The sequence below is a fragment of the Cnephaeus nilssonii genome, assembly GCF_951640355.1.
Source record: "Cnephaeus nilssonii genome assembly, chromosome: 1".
Taxonomy (NCBI): domain Eukaryota; kingdom Metazoa; phylum Chordata; class Mammalia; order Chiroptera; family Vespertilionidae; genus Cnephaeus; species Cnephaeus nilssonii.
The window spans coordinates 117299036-117325534 of record NC_137072.1 but is presented as its reverse complement, the minus strand read 5'-3'; the positions used below and the strand labels follow the sequence as shown (position 1 = coordinate 117325534).

The 26499-nt window shown below is 65.0% G+C and overlaps 2 protein-coding genes across 10 annotated transcripts in view; one reads left to right on the top strand and one right to left on the bottom strand.

The window, feature by feature from the left end:
* Positions 1-7341, top strand: part of NSD2 (nuclear receptor binding SET domain protein 2) — a 49398-nt gene extending 42057 nt beyond the window's left edge. For 8 of the 9 annotated variants that reach the window (XM_079768003.1, XM_079767999.1, XM_079768000.1 and 5 more), the window contains 8 exons: positions 3-208; positions 619-722; positions 1554-1823; positions 2056-2172; positions 4078-4219; positions 4421-4527; positions 4968-5172; positions 5600-7341. In XM_079768003.1, coding sequence (XP_079624129.1) covers positions 3-208; positions 619-722; positions 1554-1823; positions 2056-2172; positions 4078-4219; positions 4421-4527; positions 4968-5172; positions 5600-5868 — 1420 coding nt within the window. In that variant the 3' untranslated portion in view covers positions 5869-7341. Of the gene's footprint in view, positions 1-2; positions 209-618; positions 723-1553; positions 1824-2055; positions 2173-4077; positions 4220-4420; positions 4528-4967; positions 5173-5599 lie in introns of those variants that run through there. The other variant, XR_013813381.1, reaches the window with a different exon arrangement.
* A 1538-nt stretch (positions 7342-8879) lies between these two features.
* On the bottom strand, positions 8880-20366 carry NELFA (negative elongation factor complex member A). The gene is made up of 11 exons (XM_079768087.1): positions 19894-20366; positions 14162-14333; positions 13377-13538; positions 12562-12651; positions 11966-12096; positions 11792-11861; positions 11426-11514; positions 10736-10847; positions 9877-10148; positions 9667-9766; positions 8880-9556 (listed from the first exon to the last, which is right to left on the bottom strand). The coding sequence occupies exons 1-11, from the start codon at positions 20101-20103 to the stop codon at positions 9372-9374; spliced, it is 1593 nt and encodes a 530-aa protein (XP_079624213.1). The 5' UTR covers positions 20104-20366; the 3' UTR covers positions 8880-9371.
* Between the last annotated feature and the right edge of the window lie 6133 nt (positions 20367-26499).

The window sequence follows — 26499 nt, the reverse complement described above, 5'->3', positions numbered from 1 at the left end:
AGATGGTGGCCCGCAGAAGTTTGCCATCCCAAAAATGTCCCCCCAAATATTCAGAAAATGAAGCACGAGATTGGAGAATTCCCTGTGTTTTTCTTTGGGTCTAAAGATTATTACTGGACGCATCAGGCTCGAGTGTTCCCGTACATGGAGGGGGACCGGGGCAGCCGCTACCAGGGGGTCAGCGGGATCGGCAGAGTCTTCAAAAACGGTACGGACGTGGCGGGGCAGTGAACCCCGGTCGCGGGCTAGCCCTGATTTCTGCTTTTGGAAGTGTGGTTTCCATAGAAACCCTGGCCCGTGGGGCCCGGGTGGGGGGGCGCAGTGGAGAGACTACCTGTGAGCTGGGGGTGGTTCCTTTCACCCACGCGTTGGGCTGTCTTCAGGAAAGCGTTAGTGCTGGTTTGCAGGAGTTCCTCCCGCCACTGTTACTAAGATGGAGGTGTGGGGGGCTGGCCTGCTGTCAGCCTCGAGCGCTGGACGCCAGCGGGGGGTGGGGGTGGGCAGTGGACCACGCGGAGTGTGCGGCGTCGCCGGGCCGCGGGCCACGGGCGGTGAACGTGAGCTTGAGGGCAGGTGGGCTCGTTTACCAAGCGCTTTCCTCCCACGCTGACCTTTCAGCACTGCAAGAAGCGGAAGCTCGTTTCCGTGAAATCAAACTGCAGCGGGAAGCCAGAGAGACGCAGGAGAGCGAGCGGAAGCCCCCGCCCTACAAGCACATCAAGGTGACCGCACGCGAGCGCGGCGGCGGTTTTGTGCGCGCAGATGCAGGATCACAGCAGGGGAGGGCAGGCGTGTGGCCTCTGGCTGGTCCTGTGCACAGGACGGAGGGGCGTGGCTTTGCCTGTGAGAGGGGCTCAGCCGTCGTCCCGCCAGGCTGCCTGGAGCGGGGTGCGGAGGGCCGAGCCCGCACCCTGGGGACCGAAGGGTGTGCCTGCTCCGAGGGCGTGGCAGTGGGGACAGCTGACGGTGCCCTGCATCTGCTCCGGGCGCCGGGAGCCCTGCAGCGGTCATCGGGCCCCTGGTCCAGGGCTCGGCTCTGGCCTGGGCGCAGCGGGTCCTGGCGAAGGCAGCCCCGAAGTCCTCGGCGCCGGGTCTGCCCTGTCGGAGGGCCTGCTCGGAGGCCGGCTGTGCCAGGGCGCAGGGCCCCCCGGCCGCTCCTCGCTGCACTTTCCCTCCTGCTTCTGCTGCTTCCCTGTCGGGGGCTCCTGCTCCGTTAACAGGGAACAGGCCCTGGCGGAGGCTGCGTCCTGAGCCCACCCGTCCAGGTGGCGCTGCGGGTGCTCCTCGTGAGGGAAGTGCCCACGGACGTGGGCAGTGAGGGTGCGGGCAGCCTGTGTGCCAGCCGTCCAGCAGACGGGGCCGCGCGCTACCACAGAGCACATTTGGGGGGGGAGGTTGCGCATCAGCCCACCTCCTGAAGCTCCAGGGCAGGCCGGCCGCTCCCTGGGCCTCCGCAGCTGACGGCCGGCCGGAGGCTGGTGGGTGGGGCAGGGTGTCGGGGTCCGGGTGCCGTCGGGTCGGCACCGGCTGAGGCAGCGGGCCTGTCCCTGCAGGTGAACAAGCCGTACGGGAAGGTGCAGATCTACACGGCCGACATCTCCGAGATCCCCAAGTGCAACTGCAAGCCCACGGACGAGAGCCCCTGCGGCCTGGACTCGGAGTGTCTGAACCGCATGCTCATGTTCGAGTGCCACCCGCAGGTGTGCCCCGCCGGCGAGGCCTGCCAGAACCAGAGCTTCAGCAAGCGCCAGTACCCCGAGACCAAGATCGTGCGCACCGACGGCAAGGGCTGGGGCCTGGTCGCCACGCGGGACATCCGCAAGGTCTGCCTCCCCCTCCGGGCCGCGGCTGTCGGGGCTGTGCTGGGCACGCGTGTGGGCGTCCCGGGTGGGGACTGAGTTACCACAGCAGGATACCGGGAGCCGTGACCGGGAAGTTACCTAGCAAAGGAAGCCCAGGAAGTCCGTACACGCGCCCCCTGCTGGGACCGGGCGGGAGCTCTGTGCGGCGAGGGGCCGTGGGCAGGGCAGCCTCCAGCCTGTGCTCCGCTCGCAGGGGGAGTTCGTGAACGAGTACGTGGGCGAGCTGATTGACGAGGAGGAGTGCATGGCCCGGATCAAGCACGCGCAGGAGAACGACATCACGCACTTCTACATGCTCACCATCGACAAGGTGGCCGCCCGCGGGGGGCGGGGGGGGGGCGCGGGGGCAGCCCGTGCAGCTCTGGTGGCTCCTGCCCCGGCTCCTGCCCGTCGGTGCAAGGCGTCTGGGGCCTCGTGTGCTCATGGTGTGAGGGGCGCTGGCCTCTTCCTGGGCGTCGGAGAAGCGGGGGCGAGCCCCTAGTCACAGGGAGCTGACGTGGCCGGTCTTGGCTGAGCTCAGAGCAGTAAACGGTTTGGAAGGAAGCCTGTGGTGGGTCAGCGCGCTCGGGGGTGGGGGTGGGGCAGGTGCGTCGGGGGCGCAGTCACGGCCCTTCGTGACCCCACCACCCCTAAGGCAGCGAGCTTACTGTTGCTGTGCCACGCCGGGGCCTGGCCACTTGTTGGAGCCTGAACTTAACCTGTGTCGTGCCGGGCGCCACGTCGATCCTTTAACGCAGACGGGTTCCTGCGGGGGTGCCGCCCGGGCAACGGCTGGGGTGCAGGCTCCGCCCGACGGGGGGCGTGGGGCGCGGTAAACAGTCACTCCTCAGTGTTTCTCATAGAAACAGCCCTGCCCCATCGTTTGGGGGGCACGGGGGACGGGGAACATGAGCGGACCCTCAGTAGAAGGTTTAGGTTGGTGAGAGCCCGAGATGAGGCGACCACGCTGAGGGAAACGGAGCACCTGTGTTAGAAACGGGGAGACCCAGACCGGCCCGGGGACCAGGCCCCGAGCAGCCACCTCGGGCACCAGCTGGGACGCACGCGGGCGGGTTAAGGGCGTCAGACAGCTGTTAGCTGGTGAGGGCGAGCGCAGGGGAGAGGTTGGGGGGCGGAGGTGCAGGAACAAGCACAGGCAAGCGGGAGATGAAACCTGGACAAGTGCCGATCTCCCCGAGTAAGGTCACGGGGTTTCCATCGCCACCTTAACAAGGGTGCAGGACCCTGCAGGACCCCACGCCGTGGACGTGTCTCAGCAGTGAGGGCCCCTGCAGGGGGCGGAGTGGGGCGGGCAGGGCCAGGCCGGGCTGGTGGATAGAGGAGACCTGGGAGGATGCGGGCTACAGCCGGGGAGGGAGGTGGCTGCACAAGACCAGGGAGTGCTGAGTGAGGAGCGGTCTGTGCGGCCCACACGCCTGTGAGGAAGCCGGGCACTTACTCAGGGCACACAGAGACCATCTGGACACGAGAGAAGCGGTGGGGACAGGGCGGGCGGGGGCGTGGCGGCAGCGCGGGGTCCAGGGCGGTGTGCACCCTGCACCTGGTGGGTGAACCACGCAGGGTGTGAGGTGCGTCTGCGGTGCAGGCGTGGAGAGGGTGGTGCGTGCGGACGGCGCGTGGCAGGGGAGCTGGCGTTTCCGTGTCCCTCGCCAGGATGGTCCCGGATGTGGCCTTACGCTCGGTGCCTGCCGCCTGGCGCTCCCGGCACAGCGGGCCAGCCCGCCCTTCCCTGCTGCTGGGCAGCTCTCGCCTCTGGGTTCTGCCTCAGCGATGCAGCGGGAGCGCAGGCCCATGTCAGCAGGGCTGCCCCAGCTGCGGACCGCCGGCTGGGCTCTGACCACGGCGCCGTCGGCTGCCGAGTGCGGGCGTCTTCCCTCCTGCTCAGAGCCGTGTTTGCGTCCTGTGCCCGTTCGTAGTGTTGGCTGCGCTCTGTGCGCCCAGGGCTGTTGGTGCCGACCTTCGGTGCCCGCCAGCAAGGGGGCACCGGGCCTCGGCTCCCGCCGGGCTCCCCGGGCTGGTCCCATCCACGTGGTCCTGCCCTGCCCTCCGGGAGCGACAGCAACGGGACTGGATTGGGGGCTCCTGTCCGAGGGGACGCAGGAGACCACGGTTGCCAGTGCGACACCAGCTGTCCGCGAGTCTCGTGAGGGGACCCCGCGAGGCGGCCGGCGGGAGCGCCCCCGGCACGCACGCGAACCCTGCGTTGTGCCCCCAGGACCGCATCATCGATGCCGGCCCCAAAGGCAACTACTCGAGGTTTATGAACCACAGCTGCCAGCCCAACTGCGAGACCCTCAAGTGGACGGTGAACGGGGACACGCGTGTGGGCCTGTTTGCCGTGTGTGACATCCCTGCAGGTACGGCCTGAGCCCCGCGCCGCCGGAGGGCCCTGGGGTGGCGGCTGGTCGCTTGGAGGTTGTGTCTGGTGTGAGTGTCTGTTCTACGAGGCGGCCTTTGCAGCCGTGGGGGCGAGCAGGCGTGGGGGTGGGGACGCCGGCGGCCGGAGGCTCAGATGGTAAATCGACGGGTGTTTCCGTGTGCCTGTCTGCCGTCACCAGGCACGGAGCTGACGTTCAACTACAACCTCGACTGTCTGGGCAACGAGAAGACCGTGTGCCGGTGCGGCGCCCCCAACTGCAGCGGCTTCCTCGGGGACAGACCGAAGGTAACGGCCGCGTGCGCCCAGCCCCGGACTCCACGGCAGACCTGCGCTCCGGGTCCGGGTCCGGGTCCGGGTCCGGGTCCGGGTCCAGGGCTGCCCTGCCTCCCTCACCTAGCACATCTGCTACGACCCTCCACGCACAGCCGCCCCCGAGGTGGCAGGAGGACACGACTCGGGGGGGACACAAGGGAATCCCTGCAGAGCCCGTGTCCTGGGCCCCACCCGTCAGCAGGTCTGGCTGCTAAGGGCTCGTGCCCGTGTTGCTTCGTGTTCAGCCTCCTCGCCCTGCGCGTGGTGTCAGGACGGGCGTGGGGAGCCACTTGCCGTGTTGAACTCCCCGTTCTTTCCATGCTGGGACGGCCCCCGAGATTTCTAAGTCCCCGATGCGGACGGCGTCCGCCTGCTGCTCTTCCCCATGGGCCGTGCTTCTCCCTTCACCCCAGACCTCCGCGGCGCTGTCTTCCGAGGACAAGGGCAAGAAGACCAGGAAGAAAGGCCGGAGGCGCCGGACCAAAGGCGAAGGGAAGAAGCAGTCGGAGGACGAGTGTTTCCGCTGCGGCGACGGCGGGCAGCTGGTGCTGTGCGACCGCAAGTCCTGCACCAAGGCCTACCACCTGTCCTGCCTGGGCCTGGGCAAGCGGCCCTTCGGTGCGTCTGCCCCCGCGGCTCAGGGCCCCGCAGTAGTGGGGAGCAGAACTGTGACCCCGGCAGGAAAACCAGGAGCCCCCAAAGACTGAAAAGCCCAGCGCTGTGAAAGGCAGACATGTTTGTAAAACAAAACAAAACAAAACAAAACAGAAAAACACGTTTAGAAGGGAAATGACAAAGCAGGTTGGCAGGCAGACGTCGAGAGAGGCCGCAGCGGGTGTGACGCCTCCCAGCCTGGCCAGGCCCTTCGAGGCGTGTGCAGGGCCCAGCACCCCGCGGAGCCCAGCGGGCTGCAGGGCAGGCTGGGAGAGCGGGGCAGCAGTGGGCACAGGCAGGCGGGGGCAGGCCCCGGGCAGCGGGCCTCTGCACTGGGGGGAGGTGGGAGGGGGGGCGGCGATCGGTGTCTGGTAACGGCCGTCTCTTGCAGGGAAGTGGGTGTGCCCGTGGCATCACTGTGACGTGTGCGGCAAGCCTTCGGCCTCCTTCTGCCACTTGTGCCCCAACTCGTTCTGCAAGGAGCACCACGACGCGACCGCCTTGCGCTCCACCGCGGATGGGCGCTCCTACTGCTGTGAGCACGACTCGGGGACGGAGTCCGCCGCAGGCGCCGAGGCCGGGAGCCCCTTCCCCGCGCCCAGGAGGCCCCAGGGCAGGCGGCGGCGGCGGTGCTGGCGGAGGGTCACGGAGGGCAAATAGCACAGCCTGCCGGGGTGGGCCGAGCTGGTGGGCTCGGGGCGGGGCACAGCCGCGACCGGAGCGCAGGCCCCTCGGGAGGGAGCGCCTCCACCACTGAGCCATCGGCGGCCCCGCTGCGTCTGCACTGACGGCCTGAGCCGCGGGGCTCGGCGCGCCGCGACCAACGCCCAGGACTGCGCAGCATCACAGCTACTTGAATCGCCAAGAATGTCGAGTTCCCTCCCCCTGGTTTTAGTCCAAGTTGATCGACACGATTGGCATATGAAATGTTTTTATCCCGAACCTGTAGAGTAGTTTTTCTGAAGGGCTGGGGCTCAGACCCCGGAGACCGAATTGGCTTTGATGAAGCAGCTGTGTTTGTACTAATGTGAAGTTTCCCTCCCCGTGCCCCCTTCTCACGGCAGCACAGCTGGCTTCCCGCGTCACCTGCTCTCTGCGGACTTGACCGGAGGGCCACTGCCCTGTCGGCCTTCAGAGAGCAGGCCCCTCCTCGGAGCCGCTTCCTGGGGAGCACAGGCGGGCGGGCACCCGGGCCGCAGTTCGCTGGCGTCTCGGCTGCCCCGGGCTCTTACCAACACCTGGGGAAAAACTTTGTACATTTTTTTCATTTGACGTTTCTTTACCAGTTTCTGGCTTTTATTCTCAATATATTTTTGCTAAACTTGTTTCACAATTACCACCGACTGAGCCGTGTATTTACTGACGCGACCCGAGTCCTCCCGGCCACGGTGTGGCTTTGGCGGGGGCGGCCGCATGGTGGCTTGGTGAGGACTCTCCGGGGAAGGTCTGCGCTTGGCCCCGTATCCCCGGTCCCAGTGCCGCCAGGACCCGTGCGTCTCTGCGGTGTTCTCTCCGGGCCTGAGGCGAGGCGAGGCTAGAGCTGGCCATGCGGGGTCGTGGCCGCTTCCTCGCTCTGCGGGCTGTTTGCAGAACACAGCTGTGCCAGTCAGACGTGCTCAGCCAGGGCACCGCCTGCCGACCCTGGAGAATCTTCTGGAAAATATTGCATTCTCTGTGCAAGACACGATTCTTCTTTCTGGAGTCCCTCTCCACCCTGGGGCTCAGAAGCCCCCGAGAAGAGGGAGCACCCGTGGGGCACACGTGTGCGCCGGTGCCTGCTATCCCAGGCGTGGGAGGGAACACGGCAGCGGGCACTTTTCTGACCGAGGCCCCTGCTCTGCGGGGTGCGCAGCTGGTCCTGGGGGCCTCTCCCCCCCGACGGTTGGCCTTGAGTTGCAGGTGGCCGTGCCCCAGGCCCTTCTCCCCTCCCCCGGGTTGTGACTGGCGCTGGGACGGGTCTGCCAGGCCGAGACCAGTGTGCTCCCTGGGGCTGTGGGTCCTGGCCGCCCAGGCTGACTGGTGGTTTTCCTGGCTGGCCACCGGCCCTTCTCTCGTGAGCCGTCACCACACACAGAACCGGAAGGAAAGCCCAGAGCTTTGCCCCCGACCGCGTCTGCGCGTGGGTTTAGTTCTGATGGACACTCACTTGCCTGACATGGGACTGTGGAGTATTTCAGTTCGTAACTTTTAATTGTCTTAAGGGAATCTTAGGGTTACGCTCCTTATGTCCTGGCAGCTTCACACACCGTGTGTGAGGTCTGGGCACAGTGGCCGTGGCCGTGCTAGCCAGGGTCCAGCGCAGGCGGAGGCCACCCGTCCTGCCCTCCTGCTGGGCGGCTACGTCAGGACACCCGACTTGGGTTGGCAGTGCACCTTGGGGAGCAGATGAACTTCTTTTCATACTTGACAGCAGTAAACTCTTGTGATTGTGTCCCTTTGGTATTGCCAAATTTTAAATGATCTTCTTGAAGGAAATACTAGAAACATTTTCAATATGGCTGCCCTTTCTCCCAAAACTGTTAAAACTGATGAGCAAATAACACTACCTTTGAGTCTTTAGAAAACCATCGATGGGCCAGGACCGGCCGTGGAGGAGTGCCCGAGCTTGCGTCTCCACGGGACCTCGCCTCGGGTGGGGTGGGGTGGGGAGGGGTTTCGGTCTCCAAACCTGTTTCAGCCCTTTTGTCATTAATGTGAAGCAGAAACAAAATGAAAACGGCCCAACCTCAGGATTCCTTGGCGTCAGGAACCTATGCCCAGTGTGGTCACGGCTGCCCGGCCGGTACTGGCCCGGGAAGGTGGGCGCCTCAGCAGTGACCACTGGGGAGGCCAGTCTGGCCCCCACGCACATGGTGAGGTCTGGCCGCTCTCCCTCGCTCCGGGCCTCACACTCAGGTCTGTGCTGACGCCTTTGAAGTATTATCTTGATGTGGAGCCACGGTCACGTGGACCGAGCCCGTCTTCCAGGACGACCTGCTGTCGGGAGCGGAAGGCGAGCCTGTTGCGTAGCGCTCATGCCAAGTCCTAGGAGCGCGGTGCCCATGACGGTGCCCACGTGCCATCGGGATGTGAAACTCAGAACTTAAACCTCCACCTCCGTGCCTCCCGGTGTCTGGACCTGACGGACACGCGGCCAGAATTCCTTAGGAACACGGTGCTATCGCGGACTCTGAAACTTGAAGCTCACATCGGGGGGATACACGGAAATGTCGACTTGGGAATTGCCAACATGGGAGAAATAGCATTTAAAGTGTAAGTTGTGTTTGGAAAATTGTGTATGAATATTTTTGTATTAAAAACTTTGAAAGGCTTTTTTAAACGTGTTTTACATGGGCGGCAGCGTGAAGTTCTGGTCTCAATTGTCACTGCAAGGCGCCCGGTGCGCACTCCAACGCCCCACCCTCAGAGGCGGCGGAGAGGAGGCTGGTCTCGGGAGTCGTTAACGGACAGCAAAAGCAGCAAGTGTAGATCTGATTGTGAGACTGTGTGCACGTGTGTGTGTGCGTGCGCGTGTCAATTTTAAAAATAGGTTGTTCCAAATCCCCATCGAAGGTGATTGGTGGGAGGGGAAGAGCTGCGGGCTCTTCCCAGCCTCTAAGGAGCCTCCCATGGCCCCGCCCCCACCCTCCCCCCACCCCCGAAGGGGTGCTGCCCCAAAAACAAGGCCCTGGGGCTTCCTGTAGAAAAGCTAAACTTTAATTCCTCAGGTGGTTTGTACAACGGACACGGGAGCCGGAGACTGGTCTCAAATGCTCACACTGTACAAAAGTAGAAAACCGTGGGCGAGCGGCTGGCCGTCAGCCTGTCTGTCCCCACCCCGTCCTCAGCCCGCTCGGCCCCCTTTGGTCCCCTCAACCTTGAGGCAATGGAGTTTAAGAAAAACAAAACAGTCTCTGACAGGCAGAGCTGTCACTGCAATCAGGAAGCTGTAACTTTTTGGTGAACTTGAACATTCAAAAATGTACTATTGAATCCAAAAAAGTGACTTAGATCACACAAAAAGTAACCCATCTTAAAACTTAAAAAATAAGTCCCAAACACCCCGAGAACGAGGCTAAAGCTTGGGGGCGGGGGCTCGGCAACACGACGGAGGCCTGCCGCTCAGAAGCCAGAGCCCCGTCCTCGGAGCCCGAGTCGCCGGCGGAGGCGGTTGGCGGGCGACCCTAGGACACGTTGGCCATGGGCTTGTACTTCTTGAAGCGCGTCCACTGGCCCGTGGCGTAGTTCATCTCGAACACGGTGTCCACCAGCATGGTGGTGCTGCCCTGGCCGTCCGACTTGGGCAGGTCCTCCGTGTGCTCGCTGAGCTTGATCTGGATCACGTCCCCCTGCTCCTGGCACGGGTTCTCTGTGGAGGGTGCAGGCTGCTGGGCAGGTCCTGGGGCCAAGGAGCCCGCCCCCCCCTCCCCCCTGCAAGGCCCAGGGCCTCCCACGCCTGGGCTGGCCACACGAACCCACCTCGGGAGCCGGCCATGAAGCCCAGGATGAGGGCCTTCTCGGGCCGCGTGACCTTGTTGGCCGTCTTGAACATCTCCTGCGCAGCAAACATCTGCTCTCTCTGCGGTGCAGGCAGGGGGGTGAGTGCCTGGCCCGCAGCCCGGGCCCTGCTCCCCTCCACCTGCAGGCCCTGCCGGGCGCCGCTGGCACCCCCACTGCGGGCACACCTACCGTGAGGGACAGGTTCTTCTTGGGCTGCTGCTGGGCAGGGGGCTGAGTCTGCGGGGCCACCATGGCCACTGGAGGTGCCTGGGCAGCGGGGGTGACAGCCGGGGGTGTGGTGGGCGTCAGGGGTGAGGCGGGCGCTGCGGGCGTGGGTGTGGGCGTGGCTGGGCTCAGGCCGCTGTTGTACATGGGCGCCCTCTGCTTGAACTGTGCCGGCAGGGCAGGGCTCGGGGTGCTGGGCTCCTCGGGGGGCCGGCTGGCTTCCCGGGAAGGGGGGGCTGTAAGCACAGTGAGGCCTGTGGAGGCACCGGGAGGTTGGGGACCCCTCCCCCAGGCCCCGTGCCGGCCCTGCCTGGTCGTGACTGTCCTGTGCAACTGTCGGCCCCGAGACCTGGGCTCTCCAGGCTCCCAGACCCTCAGGAGCCTCTGGCCCGCAGCGGGGCAGGAGCCACGAGCAGCACCACCAGCCCAGGGGTGGGCACAGGCTGCAGAGAGCCCTGCCCTGGAGCCAGGCTCCCCTGTCCTGGTCATTGGTGAGGAGGCAGGAAGGCAGCCTCCTGGAGCCCAGCTGGCCGGCAGACCCCAAGGCCGTCTCTGGCCGCCCTCTCCCTGGGACCATGTTCCTGGCAGGCAATGCGGAGCCCGACCAAGCAAAAGCGCAGGGCAGAGCCGCTAGCCTGTCCCCTTGGACGTTCTGGGACTGGGAGGGGACCCACAGGCCCTGCGCTGCTGCCACCTTAGCCGCTTCCCACTGTCGAGCTGCAGCTGGGGCAGCTGCCTGTTGCCCCAGGAAGGGCGGGAGGGCCCGGCAGGTGGGTGCTGTGTGGCCTCGGGAGGGCTGCCCCCACCTGCTGCCACGGCCTACCTGGCGGAGTCTCGGAGCTGGGGATGTAGGACGAGGCCGGGACCACGCTGGGGGTGGCAGGCAGGTAGCTGGTGGAGGGCAGCGAAGGCTCGCTGTTCAGAGCCCCGAGTTTCTGGAAGACAGTGCGTGGTCTCTCCCAGAGGAGGCCTGGGTCTAGTGCCCCGGGAGCCTCGCCCTGCAGCAGGGACGCTGCCGCCCGGACCGGAAGGACCCGCAGGGCTGCCCCAGGAGCGGCCCCAGCAGAGGCGGCCGAGCCAGCCCTCTCTGAGGAAAGGCAAGTCCCACAACGGTTTTCTCGTCCCGAAGGAGCGTGCGCACGGGAGGAAGAGGACAGCTGCGCGACGGGGGAAGCCACCGTCACCCAGAAGCTCCTCCGGGCCCAGCTGCTCACGGTCTGCGCAGGGGGCTCCGAGGGGCGGGCACCGGTCTCCCGCGCAGGGAAGGGGCCTGGCGAGGCGCCACATCTGGTGACCTCAGCTCCCAGCACATGTGGCGTGGCATGCACAGGCCGGGGGGGGGGGGCCCGGCCAGCGCTGCCTCTTATACGCATGTCCACATACATACACACCGCGTGCATATGTATGCACACATGCATATACATGTATGTATTCTCCGACAACACACTTCAGTGGCTAAGGATCGGGACGAGGGAGCACCCTGGCCACGTGAGGCTCCGGCTGGGAGCCCTACCTGTGTGGACACCAGGCCGGCCGCGTAGTCGGGGGTGGCGTTCTCGATGACCGTCTCCTCCTTGGCCGGCTTTTCCACCACTTCCGTGTCTGTGGACAGAGCCTCGTCAGTGCCCGGTGGCCCCCTCAAGCAGGCTCAGCAAGGAGCCCCAAGATGCCCAAGCCTGCCCTTCGCGCACGTCCCCAAGCACAGAAGAAAACGCGCGCTCAGGAAAAGGGGTCCCCCTGCGGTCACCCTTGTGAGAGGTGGCCCCGCTGAGACCAGGCACCAGAGGTGAGCCCCGGGCCTCCTCGGGAAAGAGGCAGTAGGGCTCGGGCACCGCCTGGCTGAGCTCCCTCAGCTGACCCGGGAGCCCCAGGTACGCACCCAGCGTCTTCCTTCTTCTCTTTGCCTCTCGGCCGGCACCGACCGTATCCAGCTCGGAAATGTGCAGCAGCTGCCCAGACAGACAGACAGACAGACAGACAGAGGCCACCCTTAGCTACAGGTGGAGCGCGCCAGGCTGGCCACGAGGGGCCGACACCCAAGGGGTGTGCCCACCTTCACGCCCCTCTCCTTCCGCAGAGGTGTCCTCGAGGGGGGCATGGGGGTGCGGTTCCCGGCAGGGCTGAAGACGCTGGGGGCCGTGGGGCTCCGGAAGGGCGCCTGCTTCGGGATGCCTTTGAGCGGGGCTGTGGGGAGGACGGTGCGTCAATGGCCGTGGCCACAACCAGCGGAGGCCTGTCTCTGCCGCGCTCGCCGGACCAGGGGCCGCTGCGGTGCCCTAGGGGAGGACGCTCACCCGCGAGGCCCCGGTCCTGGGAGCCTGACCCGCGGCCCTGAGCGCATGGCCCTGCCGCGCCCGAGACAGGGGCCTGCCCTCGCCAGTGAACAGGCGCTCGGCACCAGGCCGCCTGCCGGGCAGAGAAGGCCGCAGCCAGCAACGACATCAGCCAACCTACGTTTTTGCCAAAAACACCGAACAGGAATGCCACGTGGGCAGCCGCACCCAGCACCTCGCCCGTCTCCTGCCCTCCTGTGAGCGGCTCCATCACGGGCGCCATGCCTCCCTCCCCCACGCCCGGCGGCCTCTGTCAGACGCACAGGGCCTGTCCCATCCCTGGGCAGTTGGCCCGGGCCCGTCGGGGCGGCCTTACTGGTGGTGTCCATCTTGCGGAGCAGGCCCCGGCCCTTGGCGTGGAAGGGCACCCCCGCGCTCCTCTTCAGCTGCTGGGCCGTCTCCGTGGCTGCAGGGGAAGGGGTGCGTGTCAGCGAGCCCACGGGCCGGGCCCTTCCCTTCGTGTGAACTGTGCCCCCCCCACCGGCCGCACCAGGAGGTGCCCGCTCCTCGGAACAGCGCCCACGCCCTGGGGGCCACGTGCGGACACTGGCCCCCGGCAGCTGCTGGGCTTTATTCTGATCCTCTGCGACAGGGCACGTATGTGTGTTACTGACACCCATTAAATAACCACTCAAAACCAACGTGACTGAAACCCGTGTTGTGCTATTTGGCTGAAGGAATGGAGTTCCCTGCTTCCCGGCCAGGACCGGCCACACACTTCCTAAGCCGGTAGCTGGGGAGCATCAGCGAAAACCCCGTCTCAGCCGCGCCCAGGTCATCTGCACCTGAGACCCAGGCGAAGTGACAGGCGCAGGACCAGCCTGGGCGAGGCCGCCTGTCTCGTCGCCCGTGGGACTCGGCACCAATTTCATTTTCGCAACTAAGAGTATGGACACTTCAACCTGAAGATTCTCAAGTTTCTAAAATAGGTTTTAGAACATAGTTCAGCGTAGCAGTAAGATTTCTAAAAGCCCCAACTTTATGTAGGACTCTGATTGAAAAGCTAGTTTAGAGCGTGAAATCTAAAAGGAATCTAAGAATAAAGCCACAGACACGGACCAGGCGCGGCCGGCTCACCGCCCCACCCCCACGCGGTCGCCCCCAGACGCGGTCCGGGCGGCGGGCACTCACATTTCTGCAGGAGCTCGGCGCGCAGCGTGGCGCTCTTTGGCTTCCTCTTCAGCTGGAAGTGCTTCACCGGGGGGGTGAGGGGGCCGGCGAGCGTGGTCAGGGCGCTTTTATTCAAGTACCGGCACTCGAGAGGCAGCATGGCGGATGCCTCGCACTCGCTCACTGTCCGTCCAGAAGCAGCACAGTTAGGAGGGGGCGTCCCCACCCGCTCGGCTCGCTGCAGCCTCCTACCGAGTCCTGGAGCAGGTGCCCGCCAGACCAGCGCGGCCCCCCGGGCTCAGAGGCGGCCCCCGCCGGCTCGGGCCCGTCTGACCCCGAGTTAGTGCGCAGGGACCCGGCTCCGGCTCCACCGCTGAGGGCCGCCAGCGCCAATTCTCCGAGCGCGTGTCCTCGCAGACACCCCATTCCTGAACCGAACTGCTGCCGTTCCCAGCACCCCCTGAGCACCCATCTGCTCTGAGCCAGGCACTGTTCCAGGCGCGGGCGACACCCCCAACAGGCAGCGCACACGCCTCACGGGCTGGGGGCGGGGGCGGGACGTGAAGGGGAAGAGAAGTGAGATTCCAGAACAAGCAGGTGCGGGGCGGGGGGCTATGGGTGGTTACAGGCTGGTTTCAGGGGTCGGGGAGGATCTGGCGCGGCGGGAGGGCGGTGCGCACACAGCGCTCTCCTGCACAGGAAATGGCCCGAAGGAAGCCCTCAGAGACCAGGGGCGTTTTTAAAAAGACGGTTCCTCTCGGGAAGCCTGCTCCCCTCCTCCCGGCACAAACCCAACAGGCACGTACCCTTCTCTCGAAGTTCTCCCAGAATATCCTGAACGTTGGGGTTCTGCTCTTCGAGGTCGAGGTTAAGCGAGCCCGTGTCGGGAAAGGACTTGAGGATGTCGGCTACCATGAGCACCCAGGGGTCCGAGTCCAGGGTAGCCAGCTGGATGATCTCCGTCAGGGCGCCCTTCATCTGCCGGGAGGAGAGGGCGTCCTCAGCGGGCCCCTCCTGCCCGCGGGGGCCCGCCCCCAGAGCCCCAGGTCACGGGCAGCGTCCAGCCTCCCCAGCACCTGCCCCTGCCAGGGCCCCCTCACAGGAACTTCCTCGCGCCCCCCCAGCCGCCACCAGGCTGCAGTGCCCACTCAGATCTAGGGCTCCCACCGCCTGTGGCCACCCTCCTGCTGGGGCAGCCCCCTCGCCCAGCCTCCCCACAGCAGCACCAGGCTCCTCATGAGCGCCCCCCCCCGCCCCCCCGGAAACTGCCGGGCATCTACAAGGAGCTCACACACTGTCTCCCGCCTCTGAGTGCGTGTTGCTAAGAATCACACCAGCACGCACACCGTTTAGGGAGCCCGCTGATGAGGCACGCTGGGTGTGGAGAGCTGAGCCCAGGTGGTGAGGGCGGGAGCAGCAAGGCGGGCGGATGGCCCGGACACACCCCCCAGGCCCGGGTCAGCCCGCCCCTCAGGCCGAGGGGAGGGGAGGGGAGGGGCGCTCCTGGGAGGGCAGGGAAGGCGTGTGGAGCTCTCACCGGTTCGGTGACCCACACGCCCCGCCTCTGGGGAGGCCTCCCCAGGGCACAGAGGGTCACTGTGGGCCCCGAGTCAGCAGGTGCCGGGTTCAGGACAGCAGGTGCCCACGCTCACAGCAGCCTCAGGAGACCTCGGGAGCAGGCCAGGCCCTGCACGCCCTCGGACAGCACACGGAGCTCCTGGAGGCGGCCAGCGCCACAGCCTCGGGGTGACTTGGGCTGCGCCCGTGTCCCCTCAGTGCCCGATAGGCTGAGTTCTCCCCCCAATGCCGCTCTGCCCACCCGGAGCCCCGGCTCCCGGAGACCCCTGTGGCCAGCGGAGGCCCCTCCCCACCAAAGCGCCACACTGGCTGCCCTCCTCTTGGCCACCCTTCCTCTGCCGGTGTGAGCAGTGCCGGTGTGACCAGCAGTCCACCAGGTGTGCACCGAGAACTGAAAACACCGTCCATGGTGACCACGGAACCGTGTCCACACAAACTGTCCTGCGTTCCCACAGCAGCATCTCTCACAACAGACACGAGGACACAGCCGCACTCAGCAGCTGATGGCGGCGACGAACAGAGCAGTGGTCAAGAGTGGAAGACCCTTCGGTCATAAAAAAGGAAGCAAGCACTGACCCACATGGATGAGCTTGGAAACACTGCGCTACGTCACGGAAGCCAGGCCTCAGAGACCGCACATCACAGGAGTCCACGTGCATGAAAAGCCCAGAACAGGAGAGCCGCAGACAGACGAGACCAGTGGTTGCCTAGGGCTGGGACGGGGGGCTGCTAATCGGCACAGGGTTTATTTGGGGCTGATGACATGTTCTACAATTGGTTAGGATATACTAAAACCCAACTCAACTGTACCTGTAACGGGTGAACTGTACGGTATGTGAGTTACACATCTCAACAGAGCTGTTAAAACTCATTCATGATTAAAATAAAAATTTAAATTCTAGGAATAGAGTTTTCATAACCAGATAACAGGTATCTACAAAAAGCAATAGGAAACACTGTCTCACTATTGGCAAGAGTGAAAAGTGTCCGTTCCTGTCCCCCCCCCCCCGCCGCCCTGATCAGGAGGAGACAATATCCTGGGGGTCCGGTGACTGCGGGGGGGTGAGAAAAAGAAGTAAATGGCAACGGGGAAGCAGACCATCACAGAGAGGACACAGAAGATAAAGACTCTGCAGGGAGAGAACTGCAGTTAGTAAGACTTTAGCACACGTGCTATCACAAACTCACCTACCAACATGTCTGTGACATGTTTATAACACATGAAAAAGTACGAAATATCTAGAAATAACCGAACAGAAGATGGAGGCCTCCATGGAGAAAACCATAAAGCTTTATAGCAAACATTAAAGATCTCAATAGAGACATGACTACATTCACAACTTATAAGATGCGATATCGAGATGATTTAACCCCGAACAAACCAAAGTCAATTCAGTCTTCGTCAAAATCCCAACCCGCGGCCTGCGGGTGCGGAGCCGAGAAGTGACGGTCGCAGAGCAGGGCGTGCGAAGGGCCAGGGCAGCCGGGACGCCCGAGGACAGGGAGAGGCCGCTGTCCGGCGAGGGGGCAGGAACAGGACTGCTCCGACCACAGGGACTCGGACTGGCCTAACGGAGTGAGGGGAGCCAGAAACAGCCACGGCATCAGCGACCGTGCAGACCTGCGGGTCCCACCTAGTCCCAGACGGTCGTTCCAATATGCGGGGCTGGGCTGATCAGACCCCACTTCACACGAACTCCCAGGTCGACGCCAACGTGCACGGCAGCACCGTGAGCTCTGACAGCACAAGTGCCCGCACCCCAAACGGACGCGCGCGCCCAACTGCACGGGAAGACGGGTGCCCTCGGGGTCTCGCTCAGGTAGGAGCCGAGTCAGGCCACCGGGCCGCTATCTGTAGACGTTTGGAAAAGGACTGCTATCCAACCTTCATTTCTTTGAAAAGTCTTACAAGCAACGAAAAAAGTCCGAACCAAAGGTCTGAACGGACGGTCCCTCAGAGACCGCTGGTGGCTGCGCACGTGGAGATGCGGGAGCACCTCGGCGCAGCGGCCGCCTGCTGACGTTACCGCCGTGTCGCACGTCTGCAAGCTGCTCAGGAGTAAACCTCCCAAGTTCTCTCCCAGGAAAAGCATCCTGCCCGGCCCGTGTGGCTCGGGGGGAGCGCTTCCTGTGCACAATGGTCTTGGGTTCGATTCGTCAGGGCACATGCCCAGGGTGCAGGTTCCATCCGGCTGGTCGGGGTGCATACTGGAGGCGAGGATGTCTCTCTCCCCCTACCCTCCTCTCTCTCTAGACCAGTGGTTCCCAACGTGGGCACACCCACAGGGGCAATTTGATTTTTAAGGGGGGCAATTCGAGAATGAGTTATTAACAGAGAGTTTTCTTAAAGCAACTTTCTCAACGTGATTTTTATGTTTTAACATACTTTTATTGATTTCAGAAAGGAAGGGGGAGAGAGATAGAAACATCAATGATGGGAATCATTGATCAGCTGCCTCCTGCACGCCCCTACTGGGGATCTAGCCCACAACCTGAGCATGTGCCCTTGACCAGAATCAAACCCGGGACTTTCCAGTCCACAGCCCAATGCTCTATCCACTGAGCCAAACCAGCTAGGACTGTGGTCGGCTCTTTGGCCCCTTGAGTGTGGCTCTTCCACAAAATACCACGGCCTGGGCGAGTCTATTTTGAAGAAGTGGCGTTAGAAGAAGTTTAAGTTTAAAAAATTTGGCTCTCCAAAGAAATTTCAATCGTTGTCCTGTTGATAGTTGGCTCTGTTGACTAATGAGTTTGCCAACCACTGGCCTAGGGCAACAGAGAATTTTTTTGCATCATGGTTCTAGGGGCCTCAGATGCAATCTATGGCCTTCCCTGCAGGCAGCACCTCGCCCCGTCTCCTGCCCTCCTGTGAGCGGCTCCGGATCTATATGTACAAAAGCCCATCGACCATTACTGCAGAACCGGCCGTAGGGGCTGCCACCTTCGCGTGCAGCTTGAGATGACGGCTCTGTGGGACGAATTCAATCAGCTGGGCACCGAGATGATCGTCACCAAGGCTGGCAGGTCAGGGCGCCCCTCCCCGCTGCGACCCTCCCACGTGGTGCCAGTCTCGGGCAGCGGGCTTTGGCCCGATCCACGCGAGCGAGACTGAGAAGCGGAGTGGGGAGCGCGGCCTGGCCACCTGCCGGTCCAGCTCCTTCGCTCTCCGAGTCCTGGCTCTAGCCACAGCCGCCTGGCGCACCGGGCCGGAGGTTACTGCTCGGGCCGGAGGGTACTGCTCGGGAGGCAGGAAGGAGGCGGAGAGAAACCCTGTGGACCTGCTGCCTGACCAGCAGCCCAGGCCCCGGCACCACCGAACACGCACCGGCTCAGCACACGGAGTGCAGGGGGAAGGCAGCCGCCGGGAGGGGCCTTGCCACCTGCCGGCTCCCGGTGGGTCCCTCTCAAAGGAGACTCGGCCTTTGGTTCCTCAGTTCGGCCTATCCCGGCTGAGGAGCGGCTGGGCACATGTCGGGAGAACTGAGACTGAAAGTGTGTTCTGTCCCGTGGAGATGGCTACCCCGTGTCTTAGGCCTAAACCGGGGTGACGGTGGGGCCTGCTCTGCCCCTGGGGCCCGCGTCTTCCGATCGCCCGCATTTGCTGTCGGGCCCCAGAGAAGAAGGGGAACACGTTTCTCGATGCAAAGGGTTTGACCAACATACAGGGCGAGTGCCGGGCTGTGTCTAATGTACCCGAGACCCCAGCTCCGAGTCCGCCTGGCCAAGGGGAGCTCAGGGCGTTCGCAGAGCCTTCTGGTGGTTTCTGTTCCTTGCCGAGGCCGCCCTCCCTGGGCAGCCTGGGGCCTGTGCTCAGCTCCAGCTCAGAGGGTCTTCTCCAGCACCCCCCACCCCCCGCCCCCAGAGCCCCCAGCGCCCCCCAACCCCAGGCGGGCCCACCTCCCGCCATGGGCCCCCAGACCCCACCCCTGCACCCGGCGCTAGTGAATACATATTGTGACACATTGTGCACCTCGGTTCTCTATTGTTCTGAAACTTTATCTGCTCCTTTCCCTGTCGCTTCCTATCGTCGTTTTCAACAAGTTCTGAGTGATTCCTCCTCCTTTCAGCGGCCCTTCCGTCCTTGGTTTCTCCTCCGGGGATGCCCTGCTCTTCGGAAGCTGGTTTGGACCCAGCCCAGCCTCTGAGCTGCCTCCGCCTGAACCGGCCGTTTGGGACAATGAGCGGTCACAGGGGCCATCCCGGGGCGGGGCGGGGGGTGTGGACATGGGGACTGAGAGGCGCTCAGGGCTGTCCCTGGCGGTGACCGCTGACCGCTTCGACACCCGCCAACACCGCCGGAGGCTGCGCACCTCCCACCAGGACAGCGCCGTCCATCTCAGCTCCGAGGAGAGGGAAGCGAGAGGGAGGCCGGCGGCCCGGGTCCCGGTGTCTCTCCCTCCGCCTTCCTCTCGGGCCCACAAAGACGGCGTTCTATGGAGAGCCGGCCGAGCGGACCCGACGCGCGTCTCCTCCGTGTCCCCCGCGGGTCCATAAAACACTGAACCGGACGCAGGGGCGTGAGCGCCGGGCACACGCGCGCCCACCCGGGACGCGGCACGGCCGCCCGGGCCCGGCGGGCACCGGCCCACGCGCAGCGCCGCGGACACGCCCGCGAGGGGGCGGGACGGCGGTCGGGCGCTCGGCTCCGTTTGCGCGAAAACCACCTGACGCGCGTCCGGGGAAACCAACCCAAACCCCCAACGCGCGTGACGCACACACGGGCGGGAGAGGCCACGGCGTGCGCGGCCCCGCGCGGCGGCCGCTTCGTGGGGCGCAGCCGCTGGGCCGGCCTCCGAGAGGCTCCCCGCCCGGGTCCGGGGGCCTCGCTCCCTCCGCCCGGGCGCCCCGTCCGCTCGCGGCCCGCGCCCCGCCTCCCCGCGGCCGCCGGGCCCCGCGTGTCCGCGCCGGGAGCGGGGGGCGGGGGGCCGGGCCCGCGTCCCGGAGGCCGCCGCCGCCTCACCTCGTCCACCGTGCGGCGCGGGAGGTGCAGCGTCCCGAGCAGCAGCTTGAGCTTCACGGCCGACGAGAGGCCGTGGAAGCAGAGGCGGATGTTGTCGATGACCGCGGCCGTGAGCAGCGACGCGATGCTGGGCGGCGCCCACAGCTCGTCCGTGGCGCCCAGCTTGTTGTGCAGCCACAGGCCCGTGTCGCTCTCCCGCATGGACGCCATCTTGGGGGGGGAACGCCGGGCGCCGCCGCCGGGCCGGCATCTTATGAAGACACCTGCGCGCCCGCGACGAGGACCCCCGACATGGCGGCGCCCGCTTGGCGTCCGCGGTGACGTCGGCGGCGGGGCGGGGCCTGGGCGAGACGCTGCGTGGCGACGCCGGCTGAGGCTCGCCGTCCGCCGTAACGTAACATGGCGCCTCCCACGTCCGCTCCAGGGACGGCGTGACGTCAGGGGGGGCGGGGCGGGGCGCGCGGGCGTGTGCACCTGCGCGGCGGCGGCCTGGGGGCTCCGCGGCCCGAGCGCCTCGGCCGGAGGGAGGCAGGCCCGGCCCCGCCCGCGCGCCCCGCCCCTGGGAGGCAAGCCCACGGAGCTCTTCCCGAGTGTGTGTGAGCCGAGCCCGCGGGTGAGAAACGCCAGGAGGACGGCGGCTGGCGGCTCTAACCGCACTCCGTGTCCGTGTCCGTGTCCGTGTCCGTGTCCGGAGCCAGGGGCCGCGGGAAGCCGTGGGGGCGGTGCTGGCCGTTCCCAGGGAGACGCGGGGGGGGGGGGGGCTGGACCCGGAGGGACGCCCCCATGTCGGAGGCGTGTTCTCCTGGAAGCCCTGCACACCCGCACCCACGCGCGGGCCACAAGCTGGAGTCCCGCCCGGAGGCGGGCCGCGGGCCGGATCCTGTTCCTCCTGTTGCGCTCCGAGCCGTGGCCGTTCCTGCCTCCCGCAGGCTGAGTCCGGGCCCTGCCCGTTGGGCCCGGGGCAGAGCGTCCACCTGCGGCTCAAGGGTCCCGGTAGGGGGCGTGCAGGAGGCAGCCGATCCACGATTCTCATCAGGGATGTTTCTATCCCTCCCCGTCTCCCTTCCTCTCTGAAATCAATAAAAACATATTTAAAGTCATAATTAGTGTTGTTCACAGACAGACGGCAGTGCGGTGGCGGCCAGGAGTGGGTGGGCAGGCAGGAGAGGGAGGGGGCCGATGGTGGCGGGAGGAGATGACTCGGTGTGAATGCAATCCGGTCGCAGGGGCTGTAGAATTGTACACCGGAAAGCCGTGTCATTTGTTAACCAATGTCACCCCGATAAGTTCAATAACAGAGAAAGGGAACAATCGGAACTGTTTGAGGGTGAGACGTGGTTTCACTGTGATTACCGGTCACACTCCATAACGCTCATTGGGCAAGAGCAGGGTGGACGCCCGCCGCCAGGGTGAGGCCTGCGCCCGGCCTGAGACTGGACAGCAGGGGGTCGGCTGCGGTGCCGCTTAGGCGCGTGCAGGAGGCAGGCAATCGATGTGTTTCTCTCAGATCGATGTCTCTCCCTCTCTCTTCCACTCTCTCTAAAATCAACGGGAAAGTCCTGGGTGAGGATTAAAAAAAAGTTACCACCCATGCAAAGCAGCAGCAAGTACGGCCCGCAGGGGGGCGGGAGGTGTGTGTGTGTGGCTGGATCCCAGCTGCTGGCCGCCACCCGTGTCTCCCTGCTCCCGGCGGGCGGCCCTCAGGCTGTGCCCCTGACCATTCACCTTCGGGGCCACAGAGCCGCGCTCCCACTTCTCTCCCGGCCAGCTCCAAACTCTGCCTCTGGGACCCAGGCCCCTGTCTCCCCCAAGCCCAAAGCCATCTTCACCTGCTCCCCCCCCCCCATCCCGTGTCCATCAGCATCGCGTGGGCTCCACCCGCCCATCTCAGCGTCCCTTCGGGAGGCGAATGCAGGGGAGCAGAGGGTTAGTGGGGTCCTGACGCTGGGCGGCCGGGCACTGGGCCTGGGGCGCACCTGCTCTGGGAAGAGGTCCCGGCGGAGCCCGAGCCAGCGGGAGGCGGCTGGCCGACCGGCCTCTTCAGGGTTCAGGTGCCCCGACCCACCTGGTCCCTGAGCGGCTGCCCGCGCCGCGGAGAGCGTGGGGAGGGCGGCGGGCTCCGGGTGTTGGGCTGGGGCCGAGAGGGGCTCATGTCCTGAGCTGCCTGTGCCACGGAGGCGGCCACATTTGCCCCGCAGCTCCCCCACTCCAACCTCCAGGCCCCGGCTCCGAGCTGGGCCTGCAGGGCCCGCACCCAGTGCACCGTTTCTGACCGACTCCCAGCCCGCCGGGCCTGCTCGCGCCACCCCTCCCTCCGCCCGGAGGCCCGCCTCCACCAGGGCCCTTACCCAGCCCCGGGCAGCAGCTCCTCCCAGGCCTGGCAGCCCCGGCGGCTGGCGCCTCTGCCCGGCAGGCTGGTTCCCGCGCCCCTGGGCCGGTCCTGGACATCTGACCACGGACACTCCGTCTACAGGCGGGCGGGTAAGCACACGTGGTCCGTCCACGCAGCGGAGTGTTCTTCAGCCTTATAAAGGAAGGGAATCCGCCCGGGCGGGGCTCAGGGGTTGAGTGTTGACCTGTGAACCAGGAGGTCACGGTTCAACTCCCCGTCAGGGCACATGCCCCGGTTTCGGGCTGGATCCCCAGGGCGGGGCGTGCAGGAGGCAGCAGATCAGTGATCCTCTCCCATCAGCGATGTTTCTGTGTCTCTCTCTCCTGTCCTCTCTGAAATCATAAAAATATATTTAAGGGGGGAAGAAGGAAGTAAGTCCTGTCACAGGCTCCAAGCAGGTCAAACTCAAAGGCCAACGCGGCCCAATAAACAAGGTGTGAGTGTCTGTGGCCACAAAAAACAAAAGCTTCAATTTTCATAGAAACGTAGGTTTATTTCGATAGACATGCTGAATACAAAGGGCTGAAATACATGAGTCATCGTTCTCATAAAATAATAGAACATTTTAGTAAAAATGTTTTTTCTTGAACATGAACTTACCAGACACTGAATAACTGCACACATTAAACATCACAAGCCCTAACGGGTTTGGCTCAGTGGATAGAGCGTCGGCCTGCGGACTCAAGGGTCGCAGGTTCGATTCTCATCGATGTTTCTAACTCTCTGTCCCTCTCCCTTCCTCTCTAAAAAAATAAATAAAATATATTTTAAAAAAGCATCACAAAAATAAATCTATTTTCCTTGTTCTCTGAAAACAAAATATTTCATGTAGCACACACCAAACAAGTCAGTACAAGACTAAAGATGTGGCAATTGGCAGCTAAAATATTCGCTGCGAGTATTGGTGGAGAGAAATGGTGTGCCTGCGTGTAAGGCGCGTAAGGGAAATGAACGCAACACGATGATAGTGACCAGTCATTAGCGAACGTTGTGGTTCGTTATTAATAGTAACTAGAGGCCTGGTGCACGGATTCGTGCACGGCTTGGCTCCCTCAGGGTGACCTGCCCCCAGCCTCGCAGCCCTGCAGCCCAGCCTGGCACCCGGCCTTGGCCTGGCACCGCCCCCTCACCTGCTCCACCATCCCACCTGCAGGAGGATCGATTGGGCCGCGCCCCCCACCCCACCTCAGTGCCTGAGAGCCGGAGGGCAGCCCCGTCCCCCACCTCCTCCGCTGGTCACAGTCTGCAGGCGATCAGCTGGGTGATTGGGCCTCGCTCACACCCACTTTGAACTGGCGCCGCCTGCTCACCTTCTCCACCATCCCGCTCTCTTGGGGGCCCATTGGGCCGGCAGCGTCTCCACTGCTGCCTGCTGCCAGCGCCGTGTCACCAATGCCCGCCATGTTCCGTGCTGCCCCCTGTGGCCAGCGCACGTCATAGCGAGTGTTCAAATGAACGCTGAGGGGACAATTTGCATATTAGGCTTTTATTATAGAGGGTTATGTATAACAGGATATTGTAAAAATTAAGCTACGAAATTTTTATTAAATCGTTTCTTATACACCGTTATATTGGCTGGGCCACAAAAATATTCGTTGTGGGCCGCATTTGGCCCGCAGGCCGCGAGTCTGACGTGCTTGGCCGTGGATGAATGGTGAGGACCCTGTGAAGTGAAATACGTCAGACACAGAGACAAACACTGTGCGGCCCCACTCCCATGAGAGAGTAGAGGAGTCAGATCCAGAGACAGGAAGCAGATGGTGGGTGCCAGGGCTGGGGGAGATGGAGGGGGGTGGGGAGTTTAATGGGTCATGGAGCCTGGACTCTGGGGGGCAGCAAGGGCCAGGGTTGGAGGGACTGTGGACTAGGGTCTGTGGGCAGCATGGGCAGTGTGGACTAGGGGCCATGGGCAGTGTGGACTAGGGGCCGTGGGCAGCATGGGCGTGGTGACCTGGGGCAGCGTGGACTAGGGGCCGTGGGCAGCGTGGACTAGGGGCCGTGGGCAGCATGGACTAGGGGCCGTGGGCAGCATGGGCGTGGTGACCTGGGGCAGCGTGGACTAGGGGCCGTGGGCAGCGTGGACTAGGGGCCGTGGGCAGCGTGGACTAGGGGCCGTGGGCAGTGTGGACTAGGGGCCGTGGGCACTGTGGACTAGGGGCCGTGGGCAGCGTGGACTAGGGGCCGTGGGCAGTGTGGACTAGGGGCCGTGGGCACTGTGGACTAGGGGCCGTGGGCAGCGTGGACTAGGGGCCGTGGGCAGTGTGGACTAGGGGCCGTGGGCACTGTGGACTAGGGGCCGTGGGCAGCGTGGACTAGGGGCCGTGGGCAGCATGGGCATTGGGACCTGGGGCAGCGTGGACTAGGGGCCGTGGGCAGCGTGGACTAGGGGCCGTGGGCAGCGTGGACTAGGGGCCGTGGGCAGCGTGGGCGTGGGGATCTGGGCGGTGGGTGGGAGTGGCGGGTTCTGTGGCTCCCTTGCCTCTGGGATGGAGAGAGGGCTCTCGAGGGCGGTGGTGGGCCTGGCCTGAGCCCCTCTCGGATGGGACAGTGTGGACAGAGCTGAGGTTTGTGGGGGGAGGGCCACAGACGGAGGTGGAAATCAGGCGGTTTTGGACTCGCTGACGTTGGAGGTCACTTCTCCGAGTGGAGCTACGTGGCCGGGGAGAGGGGCCCTGAGGACCTGGAGCCCCGGCTGGAGGAGGCGCAGGATGGGGCGGAGAGAGAGGCCGAGGACAGGGTCCCGGGAGGACACGGTGCGGGGAGGACAGGGTCCCGGGAGGACACGGTGCGGGGAGGACAGGGTCCCGGGAGGACACGGTGCGGGGAGGGCTGGAGAGAGAGGGAGGGAAAGGGGCAGCAGAGGCGCTGGGGGGGGGGGGCGAGGGGTTCACGAGGTCTGTGTTGTTTGGAGGGGATGAGGGCTGGGGAGGGGTCCCCCATACTCGGGACCCGGCAGCCCCGAGGGCCCTGAGATTCGACCCGACTGTCTGCGTGTCCCCTGGGCAGGGGCGCACAGCTGCGGGGAGGACTGTGTGTGGAGGGGGGGGGGTGTCCGAGGTGTGTGCTCGGCGGGAGGGTCAGGCTGGGCCCGGGATGAGGGATGAGAGGAGCGGGGAGAGGATGGGGTTGGGGCGGAGGGGGGAGCGGGAGAAGGTGCGCTTGGGGGGAGCTGTCGCCCGGGGCTCGGGACACAAAAGCGCGGAAACGCGCGTGTCAGGGTCCGCGGACCGCCCTTCCCGGCCCCGCTGCGCCTCCCGCGTTTCTGAGCGCCCCCAGGCCCCCCAGGCCCCCCCAGGCCCCCCCAGGCCCCCCAGGCCCCCCAGGCCCCCCCAGGCCCCCCCAGGCCGGGCTGCGGCAAACCGTCCCGCTCGGCCCGCATCCGCCCCTCGGGCAGGAGCAGCGGGGAGGTCACGGCGCCGGACGCCCCCCCCCCCCCCCCGCGCAGCAGGACGGGGCCGGGGCGCCTTCCCGGGGCCGGGGGCGCCCTGCTGGGCTTAGAAGCCAAGTGGGTCCCCGAACTCCCAGGCCTGACCGGCTCCCCGAACTGGCAGCCGGAGGGGGGGACCTGAGCCGCGCGCACCGGCTTTCTCTTTGCGGCAAGGACTTCGTGTTCCGGGGGAGCAAAGGCAGAGACCAAGGACCCCCGCCCTCCGGGTCTCACAGTTGGGGGGGCCGCTAGGTTGGGGAGGGGCACCGGGAGGTGGAAAGACGGGTCAGAGGGTCGGGGCCAGGCCGGCGGAGCCAGGACCGGATCTCCCCGGACAGCCGCCCGGTTGGCGCCCACCCGCCGGGAGCTCAGGGGTCCTCCCTCGGGGTCGGCCCAGGGACACCACGGCCCCGGAACCGCCAGGGCTCCGGCCACAGATTTCCCGCCGCCTCCGCCCTGCTCCCTTGGGCGACGGCTCTGACTGTCCCTCCCAGAGCCGCCTCCTCCAGGCAGCCCTCCTTACTGCACCCGGGGACCGGACGGGCTCCAGGCTCAGCCCGGGCCGGGGTTGGGCACCCGGAGTCCCTGAGCCACTCTGGTCCCTTTAAATCTGCCGTTCCTTCGGCCTCCGGTTTCCATGACGACGACGTCGGACGGGGGGGGGGGGAGGGGACGGGGGGGAGGGGAGGGGGGATCCCGGGCGGGGCCGGGGGCGCATGCGCGGTGCGCGCTGAACGCAACGCGTCTCCCCCAGTCGCCCGCGCTGCGTTCACGGGGTCCCCGACCG